The sequence below is a fragment of the Melanaphis sacchari genome, unplaced genomic scaffold, assembly GCF_002803265.2.
Source record: "Melanaphis sacchari strain LSU unplaced genomic scaffold, SCAv2.0 Contig112_pilon_pilon, whole genome shotgun sequence".
NCBI classification, from domain to species: Eukaryota; Metazoa; Arthropoda; class Insecta; order Hemiptera; family Aphididae; genus Melanaphis; species Melanaphis sacchari.
In genome coordinates, this window is record NW_020270434.1 from 307,733 (window position 1) to 319,992 (window position 12,260).

General features: G+C 23.9%; 2 protein-coding genes across 3 annotated transcripts; both read right to left on the minus strand.

Annotated features, from left to right (window-relative positions):
- Nucleotides 1–253: 253 nt before the first annotated feature.
- On the minus strand, nt 254–4,260 carry LOC112603885 (probable dolichyl pyrophosphate Glc1Man9GlcNAc2 alpha-1,3-glucosyltransferase). The gene is made up of 8 exons (XM_025352688.1): nt 3,811–4,260; nt 3,428–3,700; nt 2,520–2,721; nt 2,213–2,434; nt 2,046–2,151; nt 1,850–1,983; nt 699–838; nt 254–629 (listed from the first exon to the last, which is right to left on the minus strand). Exons 1-8 carry the CDS (start codon nt 3,867–3,869, stop codon nt 272–274), a joined length of 1,494 nt encoding a protein of 497 aa, XP_025208473.1. The 5' UTR covers nt 3,870–4,260; the 3' UTR covers nt 254–271.
- A 2,447-nt stretch (nt 4,261–6,707) lies between these two features.
- Nucleotides 6,708–11,994, minus strand: LOC112603867 (T-complex protein 11-like protein 1). 2 transcript variants are annotated; one of them, XM_025352662.1, is made up of 11 exons: nt 11,910–11,994; nt 10,137–10,253; nt 9,909–10,061; nt 9,699–9,819; nt 9,506–9,619; nt 9,317–9,436; nt 7,743–7,866; nt 7,541–7,674; nt 7,303–7,487; nt 7,074–7,240; nt 6,708–7,004 (listed from the first exon to the last, which is right to left on the minus strand). In XM_025352662.1, the coding sequence occupies exons 2-11, from the start codon at nt 10,217–10,219 to the stop codon at nt 6,796–6,798; spliced, it is 1,410 nt and encodes a 469-aa protein (XP_025208447.1). In that variant the 5' UTR covers nt 10,220–10,253; nt 11,910–11,994; the 3' UTR covers nt 6,708–6,795. The 2 variants fall into 2 exon arrangements, with proteins under 2 accessions (XP_025208447.1, XP_025208446.1); XM_025352661.1 differs by lacking the exon at nt 11,910–11,994 and adding an exon at nt 11,745–11,892.
- Nucleotides 11,995–12,260: the final 266 nt, after the last annotated feature.

Here is a 12,260-nt window from a genome sequence, read left to right on the forward strand (position 1 = left end):
TATTCTTTTGTATTTTATATGTTCACGTGTTTAACAGAATAGAGAAAAATAAAAATATGAATTTATGTAATTTTCTTTAGTGCAAAAGTGTAATAGCTCAACAATAGATATAAATACATTTTTAGTTAAATAATTAACATAAGTACAATAGATTTGTATTTTATAGTCACATCAATGAAACATTTAAAAATATTTCTTTATTGATAAATTCTTATTTTTAAAATGCCCTCCTTCTTTAAAATAGACATGTAAATTCTTGAAATTATATAATTTATTGGAAAATATAATATAAGTAGTATTTTATCCAACAATAAATAACACCTATACTATTATGGAATGAAGTAAGCATCAATGGGAGAAATGGATATCTTTGATCAAATTTTAAGATCATCCATCCAACCTCAGTCAACAATAACAATGGTCCTAGACTTATTAAATACAATTTCTCTAAACGATTCAATGATTTAAATTTACCAGTATTATACAAAAATGAAACATTGACTAAAAGTAATAGTGATTTAGTAATGAATTCAAATGGTTTAAACAATAATGGAAAAACAGAATATGTAGAGATGGTTGATAGCATTGTAAACATGGAACAATCATTTGTAGAGGTAAATACTAGAATTCTGTAAATAATATAATAAACATGTACAAAATTAAGTATTAGATAAAAAAAGAAACATTGAATAACTTACGTTAACGGTATGACAGCTAACAATAATGCTTTCTCGTGAACATGCCAACCAAACATAAATGAAGTCAAACCACACAATACAAGGCATCGAACAAAATCAATTGGATTTCTATTGAATTTCCAAAGTTTATATAAACATGGCTGAAAATGACAAATTAACATTTCAATAAAAAAAAATGGTCATGACAATTAAACTTAATAACTTTTTGCATTACATATTATACAAGAATTAAAAATACCTATCTTTGAATAGTTTTGGGATAATTAATATATTTTACATGTAAAAACAAATGGGGATATATTTATATACAAATATTTATTTTTGATCAGGCGAGTTAGAAATATATAAATTTAATACATGTGCAAGAAGCAAATATAACAAATAGTACCTATGTTCATTATCTAGTACAGATATATCAAACTAAACGTGATCTGAGCTAAAAAATCTAAACAGGTCATAAAAATATAATATATATATAACAATTTTCTACACAGAGCTATAATATATACAATATTATTAGTTAATTACACATTTATCTTATTTATTAGATACAAATTAATTATTTTAATCTTATATTTAAAATTTAAATTAATATGTTAGTCTAGAGGTACATTTGATTTTAAATACTTAATTAGGTGTTTATTTTAATTCTTAATCAAATGGAATCACAAAAAAATTAAATCAAGAGGTAACAACTTAACCTAATCCACAACCATGAATTTGATATGCTTAGTTTAATTTTTTATAAAATAAAAAAGTAAAAATAGAATATAGGATCTAACATCTAAACCATGCATCGTAGATTATTATTTAAGTATATTGTTAACTCCATTTAACCATTTAATTGTTAAAACTTTCCTTTCAAATAATATAAATCTAATTAAGTTTAACTATTTTCTATTTAAAATAAGATCAGAATTAGACAGCGATCAGTTTTTGTTAGATAGGGGTCAACAACTATTTGTCATCCTTACTGACTCAATTATCTGTACCACTATACTACTACAGCGTATAGTGAGCCATGCACATATATACAACTCGACCACCCAGTAATGATATCATTTTGAATAGAGTATATTTCAACTATTTTATTAACAAAAAAATGTCAAAATTTTAAATTTATAACAAATGAAAAATAACCCAAAACTTACCAACATAAAAATTATTGTTAAAATAAAAGTAATCTGAGGAGTTATTGATGGAAAAACAGTGTGTTCGAATTCTTGAACTAAGCCTCTTGTCATTGATGCTGAATTATTATTTTTTATTAAATCATAGTCTTTATCTAAAAAAGTCCTTAATTAATATAGGTAAATTAATATAGAAAGAATAAAAATGTATAAATACATGTAATTTTAGCACCAATATCAGCTGTATTATACAAGGCCCAAAAGTTTGGAGCCCAATAGGCATGTGATAAACCTCGTTTGAATGGAAATAGCTGATTAAAGACCTAATAAATAAATTAAATCAATAGAAATAAGATTTATATATAGTTAATATTCTAATAGCACCTGTAAAATTTGACCATTGAATATAAAAGGTCCAAATGAGATACTAAAAACACCAAGAACAATTACACCTAATTTTATAAGTCTTTTCAATGCAAATTGTATTTTTTTTTTAAGACAAAAGTGTTTTAATAAGTAAACAAAGTATGCTGGTGCCAAGTATAAATAAATATGTTTGAAATTCAACAGGACTGTAAACCAAAATGCACCTAGATAGTTTTCACCCTAGAAAAAAATCACTACATTAGCAAAAATATCACAATTTATTGGAAATATATTAAAATTATTATTTAAAAGTAACATATTTTACCTTTATTATGTGCGATATTGATATAAGTAAAATACCAAAAAGAAAGCCATTGTACTGAAAGTGTATTTGATCAATGAGCAATAGTGTTACATTAGCTATTAACAAGAGTTCAATGATAAAAACAGAAATGTTACTTTCATCAATCTCTTTTTTCTTTTTAGTCTTTGTTGATTTCATAATTAATGCAATTGACTGAGCGCATCTAAAAATAACATAAATTTCATACTGAATAATATGTAGTTTATCAAATGTTTTGAAAATATTTATCCATCACATTATTCTATATAATATTACTAGTTAGAAACTATTAAAGCTTTTTAAAGCTTTTTGAGAAAATTTATTATTTAAATTTCCAAATTCAACTAATGAAAAATAACTGATAGTTTTTTAGTAGTATACTTAATAAAGCTATGAGTAATTGTTCGTTTAATACAAAAAGTAATGAGTTGTATGAGAATTCCAGTTAGGTATACGTAAAAATGTATATTGTAAAAAAAATATATATTAATATTTTACTTTTACGATAGGTAAATATTCATAAAATAATAATTAATCAAAAAATTTAAGACAACAATAAGAAATTTTAAAATAAAACTTTATTGTTTATATTAGGTACTTATAAAATTTTGAATATCATATTCTTTGTAAACACATAGTAACATTTTATAATTTAATTTAAACCAATAATAAAAAAAAAAAATTATTAAACTTGGCAAAGGAGAAATATATTGGAAAAATATTTAAACAGGATTGTTCATTTTAACTAATTATTAATGGTTTTTAAGTTACTTTAGCAATTCTATATATTAGTAAGTCATCTCAGTGGTTTAATTAAATAATACCTTAACATACAAGAATTTAATTGTCATCAACATATAACATTGTTATTTAATTTGAGTGATATTTACTTTCGAGACCCGTAATAAAACACAAAATCAGTAATAATGACGCTGAGCCGCTGAAAGAATATAGTGGCATTTGATGAATAGTTACGATTGTGTATTGACAACATGTCAATATCAACAAAGGCAGCAATTTGTGCTAAGAAGTATTCAAACCACGCAAACAGTGGAGGATAGTCGATTGTCCATTCTGAATGTTTAGCAGAATACCACTGTGATATAGGGAGACTATACGTCGTAGCCAGCCAGTTACGATGCACCTCGAAATCGGTTGAAAAACTGTCAAAACAAAATGAGACAACAATTTAATAAGAATGATTATGGTTAAAAAGAGAAAAAATTTTAGACAGCGAATAAAAATGACGATCCTACGTCGGACCTCCACTCACTAGGACGGCAACAGGAGCAACTTCACGCACGTTATGACGACGTGTAAGGAACTTGTCATTTTTAATTTGAAAGTTATATCAAGACATCACTAAAAATCCATAGTCGACGTGAAAGAAAAATCTTGTAACTTTGGACAGAATGTATTTAATTTTAATAATGACGGTAATGGTCCCGAGTATAGTTTGAAAACATCATCAAAAGCGACGATGTATAACTGTTTCAAAGCCACGATGATAACATTACAATTACCCACAAAGCAAGCACCAGTAGCCAGTAATAATTATGATTTGTTGATTTAACGTATTTAATATTTGTATCGAGTACCTAGCACATACGTACGACCTACGAATGTCGAATAGCCACGAGACATTATTGACTTATTGTCTTATTGAGACGCGTTTCATGTAGTATGTACCCGATCGTCATTCGTCAAGTCCGAACGTTACCGGTATAACGAATAATGATAAAGTATTTGTTATCACTCGTCCGCTTATCAACGCTGCGTCAAAATACTCAAAATTAGAAACTTTTAACTTAGAAAATAGAAATTAGAAGTTTAGAACATGATTGAAGAAATATTTTTTTGGTCGAAAATTGATACGTTTTTTTGATAGGATTTTAAAGCTGAATGCTATACTGCAATAACTATTACTACTGTTCATAAAATAAAATATCTATTTAAAACAAATGAGAAATAATTGTAATAGTATTGCTATGGATTAAAATATATTATTTTATAAATCGTTACCTATGGAATATCCGATATCGTTAATTGCCTCTCTAGTCTCTACAATTGTTCTGTCAGTGGCGAATTTTCAGTTACCGCAATCAGTGTTTATATGAGGAAAAATAATTTTTATTATATCGAGTTTTTAAAAATAGGAATCAACTGAAAAATATATAGCAACTAGTATTAGTATGTAAATTGTGGCAAGTCGAAAAATGTGTTTCCAAATTTGCGACTTAATGTTTTTCAAACGACGAAAGTATAGAAATACGGATTATAAATTCAGATAAATAATTTTTTTTTTTAAATACATAGTCTTATAAAAGAAAATTTGATACTTATTGTACCTTATTTAATGGTATTTTATTTTTAGTTTTATACCATTAAAACAGAAAAATACTTAAATAAATAATTGTAATGAAAAGAAAAATTAATGATTTTTATTTAATTTAATAATAAAAATTTTATGAATTAACTTTAAAGTCAAAATAAAATCCAACATTAGTTTTAAAAACTCAATCAATATGCATAATTTTTCTCTTATAAATTTCAAGACAATAGTGACTGTAATTAAAAGATAGACGTCATCTGATGTGATGAAAACCAGTTTGCTTTAAAATTATATTATTAATCATCAGCAGCAAATATATTTTACAGTCACAAAAAGTAAATTTACCAGGACTATTGACTATTCAATACTGGATTGAAATTTGAAAAATTTTTTAACTTATCTTGTATAATATAATCTTGGCTGGTCTTCACTCAAAATCTTTCACCAAATTATACAAAAATTGATTACTAGTTAAACACACCCAATATAGTATTTACTCAACAACAAAACACAACTGTAATATTTTATTTTTTGTTTTCAAATTTTTATCATTTTTATCACATAAAAAATTGTTGAATATCAAAATAAAATAATAAAAATTTTACAATATAAATAAAGACCTGTTCTTCTATTTTTTGTTAAAATGTAGTAAATCTATTATACTTAATGTCCAGTAAAATACTCTGTACAAAACAATTATTACTGAATGGTTATATTGAAAACTAAGTTTATTTTTTATAATAAAATAAATTATTACTCTCTGGTTACGTATAGCAAAATATATTATAATGTTTTATTAATTGTGGCGATCGTGTAATGTTAATAAAATATTGGCTTATCAATATTTCCATTACTGCTGTAAACTAGTCTAGGAATACGTTTTATTTGCCACCCCCATCAATTGTTAACAAATTCAATTAATATATTATGTAATTTAATGACAGCTATTATAAATAAAATTTTAGACACTGAAAATCTCTATACCATCGCTTATCTATATATTCTGTAACCAATAATTATTATATTCATTGTTTTAGTGCTTGTATACAAAAATTCTTAATTTAATAATGATTAGTATATTTAGTATAGAATAATATAACAATACTAATAAATTTCTTAGTAAATACCAAAAATAGTAATTAGTAATTATAAAATAAATCACGTCTTACATATTTTAAAATTCAGTACAAGTTAATTTATGTACAAAATAAAATGTGTATTATATTTATTTATTAAATTAACTTAATGTAACAATACTTGAGCTTTTAAACTTTAGAATAATATTGAAAATATCAGTCAGGGTTAATATAAAATATTATATTATTACAATACTAATATTAAAATGTGCAATATTAAATAACAATCGTATATTTCTAAATTATTTAATTCAAACTATAGGAATTCAGGCTTACAGAGTTTAGTTCTATTTATTAATAAATGATCTAACAAAGAACATAAAATAAATTCAAAAGAATTTAAAAATAACAAGCTAATGTGTGTGTTTGAATATACTTTTTTTTATAAATATTTAACAGAAATAATTTTAAAATTTAAGGCTCACTAACAGTGGGAGTTATAAAATAATTAAATTATGTTTTATAATAACCATTGGTATAAGTTATACCAATGGTTTAAGTTATTAAATAAGTGATATTAGATATAATAACAATAATTTTTATACACATTGAAAAATTAAACTGTAAAATAATATTGAAATTATAATTTTTTTTTAAATATAATTTATTACAATATTATATTATTATATTGTACATAAAATAAAAAAATATGTTTCAATAATGTTCTAAATTCTAATTTGGTCATAATTTATGTTCCGTAAAAATAAATCAATTATTAAAAAAAGTATTAGTTTAAAGATTAAATAAATAAAAGCTAATATTAATTTTTAGTATACTTGATTTGAGACAGTTAAATCAAATCAGATTGATCCAGAAGATTTTTCAATATATCATCATAAAATTTGGAAAATACTTTTCTATTATATGTGATAAGACGCAAAAAACTGCCAGTAACAGCTGCCAATTCATCTTTGAACGCAGACAAACCAAGTGGGCATTGTTGGGGCACTGCGTTGTCGGAACTGATGACTGCAGTAATAAACTCCTTGAAACGCTTATCTAAAATAATAACCAAGTGAGATAAAAAATTATAACACTATTATTTATATTAAATCACAAGTATATTACCAACTAGAATTCTTATTTTATTGTCACAGTTTTGGACTAATAAAATTTGAGTCTCAATTGTAGTGACCATTTCTGGTAAGACAGGTGGTCCGTCAGGATTAATTAGACACAAATGCTTATTACAGAAAAGAACAATATGTTCTACAATATTTGACAAGAGATTTTTACTAAAAAGAGAAAAAGTTAATTAACTATTTATAAATTAACACAATCATATAGTAATCAATACTTGTTGGAATCATTATCCTTTAGGATGTATAAAATAAGATCTTTTAATTGTTTTTTGAATACCGTGTCATTAGGAATAAGAGTTGTAGTTGTTGATATTGTCAGAATAAATGTAGATGCTGCGAGAATCAAAAGATTTAGCTCTTTATTAGTTGCCAAATATCGATCTTTATCCAATGATAAAGCCTGAAAATAATAAACAGCTATTTTATAAACACTTAAAATTGTAATTTTATTACCTCTGGGAATATATCATTTTCGTTCCAATCAAATATTTCCATATAAGCTCGTACAATTATATCGTGATGAGGTTCTGTACGGTTTTCAAAATTAATATGGCGTTTTAACCATTCAGCAGTAAGATTTAAAGCATCTGTTAATAATTTTTAATTAATAAAAAATATTTAATTGAATATTACACAAAAAAGAATTGGGATTTACCAGGCTTAACTTTTAAATACTCTTCAAATTTTTCTCGTTCATAATCAGCACTACAGGCATGTAATGCTCGCCGTTGTGCAGTTATTGTGAAATTCGCCATGTCAAGTTTCATCAAGCTCAAAGTCTAAAAAAAAGTATTTAATATAATACAGAAAAACTCAAAATGTTAGGTTAAAATAAATAAATACCAATGGCATCTAAAATATATTTTTTAAGTTTTAAATACCAATATTTAAATTAATATGTGAATTTCCTAACTTTAATAACAGTCTACTGAAGCGCAGTGCATTACATATAATGACATTTTAGAAACAAATATCAAAATATTAGTGTTAGTCTCAAAAATGTACAGCAAATTTATTTACTTAAAAATATTAATCGGTTAAGTCACTGAATAAATGAATAGTACATAATTAAAAAAATATATATATTATACAAAATATTCATTAAACAATTTAATGAATAATTTTTTGTTTAAAGAAAAAATTCTAAACTTATACATTTTTAATAATTTGTCATAAATAATTAAAAAAAATTGATAGTTATTAATATTCTATGAATATTAAATAGAATTTAAACATTTAATTCACTTTAAATTAAGTACTTTGCAATTAAATATATTACATTATTTGTTTTTAACACTATTAGATAATTTGATCAAAAGTTTTGTAGTAGAATTGTCTAATTGCCTTCAACTTTATCGTAAAATAAATTCTTCTAAATCTTTTGACAAGTTAATTATTTAATATCATAACTATTTCACATGGGGGATTTATTTAAAAGTTATACATATTTATTTAAAATCTAAAATAACTATGTATATACATAAATACTAATTGAAGATTCAAAATTAAGACTTATATTTTTTATTGATTATTATATGATTGAACATCTGAAAATATTTTAGTAAATTTTATTTGCTACATAATATACTGAAAAGTAGAATTTATTTTGACCACATAACCATTTAAGCAAAGAATTTTCATCCAAAATTAAAATAAATAATACAGAATTGAAATGCTACAAAAAAATAATCTATGCATTTGTAAGAAAATTAAAGCAAAAAATAATAAAAAGAAGCAAAAAACAAACCTTTTTAAAATAGATATCTGCATACAGTACTAACTTTTTTTATTGTTAAAATTGTAAAAACAATAATTATTTTGTTATAACTTCAAAACAATATAAGAGTACTGAGTAGAATAAGAAAATTTACCATAATCTTTATCATAGGAACTTTGTCAATGCCAATTAATTTAGATTATATATTGTATTTAAACTATTTTCAATTTATTGTACTAAATATAATAATTAAAATTATTTTGCAATAATTAAATATTATGGTTGTTAGTCTTACAAAACAATGTTACTAATATCAATATGTCATTTTTAATTTATTCTGTGGTATAATAAAACATTTAACTAATTAAATTAATTATTTCAACTATTATTATGATAAAAAATTATTGAAATTACTTGATAAAATTAAATAAAAAAGATTTAGACAAGTATACATTGTTTTATCAGTTGCAAACATTTAAGTAATTATTTGATTCTCTAATTTAGTAATTTACCTCTATTATTCCTTTAAATATATCTACAGGATCATTTAATAGTGTTAGTGCACGTATTGAATCATCTCTTACCGGAGCACATATTTTTGACATCAAATTCAATATAAATTTGGTATAATACTGTTGATAAGAAAATATATAAGACAATCAATATTTCTAACTTTAATGGTTACGCATTTTTATATTTACTTCAAAATCCAAAGAGTTATTGTCTATCTGATTTTGTATAACCTCTACATCCAAAACTTGACCAATTTCTTCTTTTAATTTAGTATGCTGGTCCAACAACAAATTTGATAAGCTCTATAATAATTTTATTTTTTTTTAAATTAATAAAGTTACTAAATTAGTAAATCATTAGTAAACAAAAGATGTTACATACTGTTCGAATTTCTGATAAAAGTATCATAGCTTGTGTGTATTCAGGAGGATCATTGTTTAATTGCTCACGCAACAGCTCCCAAAATGCTTTATGCATTGTATCTTTGACTTGTTTCATTAAACTGATAGAATAAAATACAATCATTTAATATATATAAGAATCATATAATTAATGTTTATAATACTATTTTCAATTAATTTCCAGTTTTACCTATTATTTGGAGGTTCTTGAGGTTCCAATTTAAAATTTTCATTAACTGCTATTTCGTGAACAAGAGCAATATCTTCTAATTGTTTAGCAGCTACCATAATTTCAGGTAATGATAAGAATCTTGGAGGTGACGCGGCTGTTATATTATTTAACCTGAAGATTATAATAAAACAGATTAACAGATATATAATAATCAATAATAAAAATACTATCATATTAAGTTATTACATTTCTTGACGAGCACTAGGAATAGATCTACTCGGTGTTGATGCATTGTCTTGATCATTATTGGGTGAATTATCTGAATTCATTTTAAATATACGCGTTTGTAATAAGATTTAATAGCTGCAAAAAATAAAAATAAAAATATTTTTGGTAAATTTAAATGTTTTAAAATATGAGCCATTAGGTTGTGGTTTTTTTTTTTTGGTTATTAGTGATATTGTCTAACACAAAAAGCTCTAATAGAATAAAATAATAACCAACACTCATTTTTATGTATTTTATGCTGAAACTAATTTTTGTTGACAATGTTGTTACAGAAATATTCAATTAGATATTACATTATTAAACCATTTACCACTTGTACTTTACCACTATGTTAAATACTCAATTATTGATAATAAATGGCTTTTATAGTACAATAAGTATTAATAAAAATTTAACCAATCAAATAATATAAAAAATAGACATTGTATATTATATGAATACCTTTATCCTAACAATATGTATGTATGAAGTATAAAATATGTAAAATTATATCAGTTTAAACTTTAAATGACCAAAAAATTATAAAAACTGAAATTATCAATAAATTGACACTAAACATGAGGAAAATAAACTAAAATAAATTTTATAAAACAAATAAAAAATTTAAACTACTTTAGATTTATTATTATCTAAGTGTTATAAAAAATAACTTTTAATATTTAAAATATTTCTAATGATAAGACAATATATAAAGTAGTTAAATAAAGAATAAATTAAATTTGGAAAGTGTCAAAAAAATATAAATACCTATATAAAATGGTAAAAATGTTTACTTGTTTAAGTATGTACACAAAATATGTCTTGAAGTGAAACCCAGAGAACAAATAATAAAATTAAACACAAAAATGTATCACAACTGAATGGAAATGGAAATATGTACAAGAACCAAATGTGGTTGTTTCAGCAGTCACAAAGGAATTATCTAAGGACTGACAATCAATGTATTAGGATTTATTATATTTCATACCATACATGACATGTATGTGATACATTAATATACCTTTATGGTCATAGACCTTGATACTATAGATTTTAGAAAGTTTATTATGTGAAAATTTACTACAATACCTATAACTACCCCACATATTTTTGCTGAAATCAGTTTTCGGAAAAAATAAAATCATCAAAATTAATCAAAATCCTTAGTTACACAAATTGAATACAGGGGTCCAAAGTTACGTGTAAGACATAACATTTTTATGTGTTTGTATATATTATAACTAATAGAAAAGTATTGATTGAATAACTTCAAATTAAATTTCCGGAACGTCAATTGATGGCTTCAAGTGCTCCTACGCATAAACGTCATAAAACAATGGTAATGAATTGATGAAACGACTCATTTTCTGAACTGAAAATTTCCCAAAAAATTACATGGAACGAAATTGTAAGATGAATATTTTGATAGTACAAAATAAAATTAAAAGAATAATTTAATTTATGAATTTTTACAGGATTTACTGTGATATTATATTTTTAAATACTAATGAAATAAATAATAATAGGTAATTTAACTATAAAGTAGAATTAAATTATTATTTGTAAACACGATTATCGTGTTGTTACCTTATATAATATTATATTATTAAAATATAATGCCTTTAAAAGTCTTCATCTATGCCTTAAATCACAACGTTCACAACAATGTTATTATTTTTGTCGTCCACACTCCGCAACAACTACAGGCTAGTAGGCTACAGCTGTTGATAAAATGAATCATAATATTATTACCTAATATTGTTTTTATTGTTGGTAGATGGTTTACGATGACTTTCATTTATTTCATTTTGAATCTCGGTTGACACCACAAACCTGTTAACATATGATAATATAATATATACGTTTAGTGGTTGATACCAATAGCCAGGTTACCAAGTAAATAATTGAACTCCTATATAATTTACGCTGTGTCTAGATACCCGGGTGCCCGTGTCGTTAAGCGTACACGGACCCATCCGTGTATATATTCGATACCCGAATTGGTCGAATTGTTAACGCGCATGCGCCATAGACCCTATAATATTATTTCATGTTTATGTGCTATTTATAGACAAACTAATTTTATATTTTTTATTTTATTTT

What these genes read in the sequence shown, in the direction of transcription:
- LOC112603867 (XM_025352662.1), bottom strand. Translation starts at nt 10,219, where the DNA reads ATGAATTCAGATAATTCACCCAATAATGATCAAGACAATGCATCAACA. An exon ending in CAAGAACCTCCAAATAATAG is followed by an intron (nt 9,820 to 9,908) that starts GTAAAACTGGAA and finishes TTATTCTATCAG; the next exon opens with TTTAATGAAACAAGTCAAAG. An exon ending in ATAACTCTTTGGATTTTGAA is followed by an intron (nt 9,437 to 9,505) that starts GTAAATATAAAA and finishes TCTTATCAACAG; the next exon opens with TATTATACCAAATTTATATT.
- LOC112603885 (XM_025352688.1), bottom strand. Translation starts at nt 3,869, where the DNA reads ATGACAAGTTCCTTACACGTCGTCATAACGTGCGTGAAGTTGCTCCTG. An exon ending in TTTTATTACGGGTCTCGAAA is followed by an intron (nt 2,722 to 3,427) that starts GTAAATATCACT and finishes TGTTATTTTTAG; the next exon opens with ATGCGCTCAGTCAATTGCAT. An exon ending in TTAGCTGTCATACCGTTAAC is followed by an intron (nt 630 to 698) that starts GTAAGTTATTCA and finishes TATTATTTACAG; the next exon opens with AATTCTAGTATTTACCTCTA.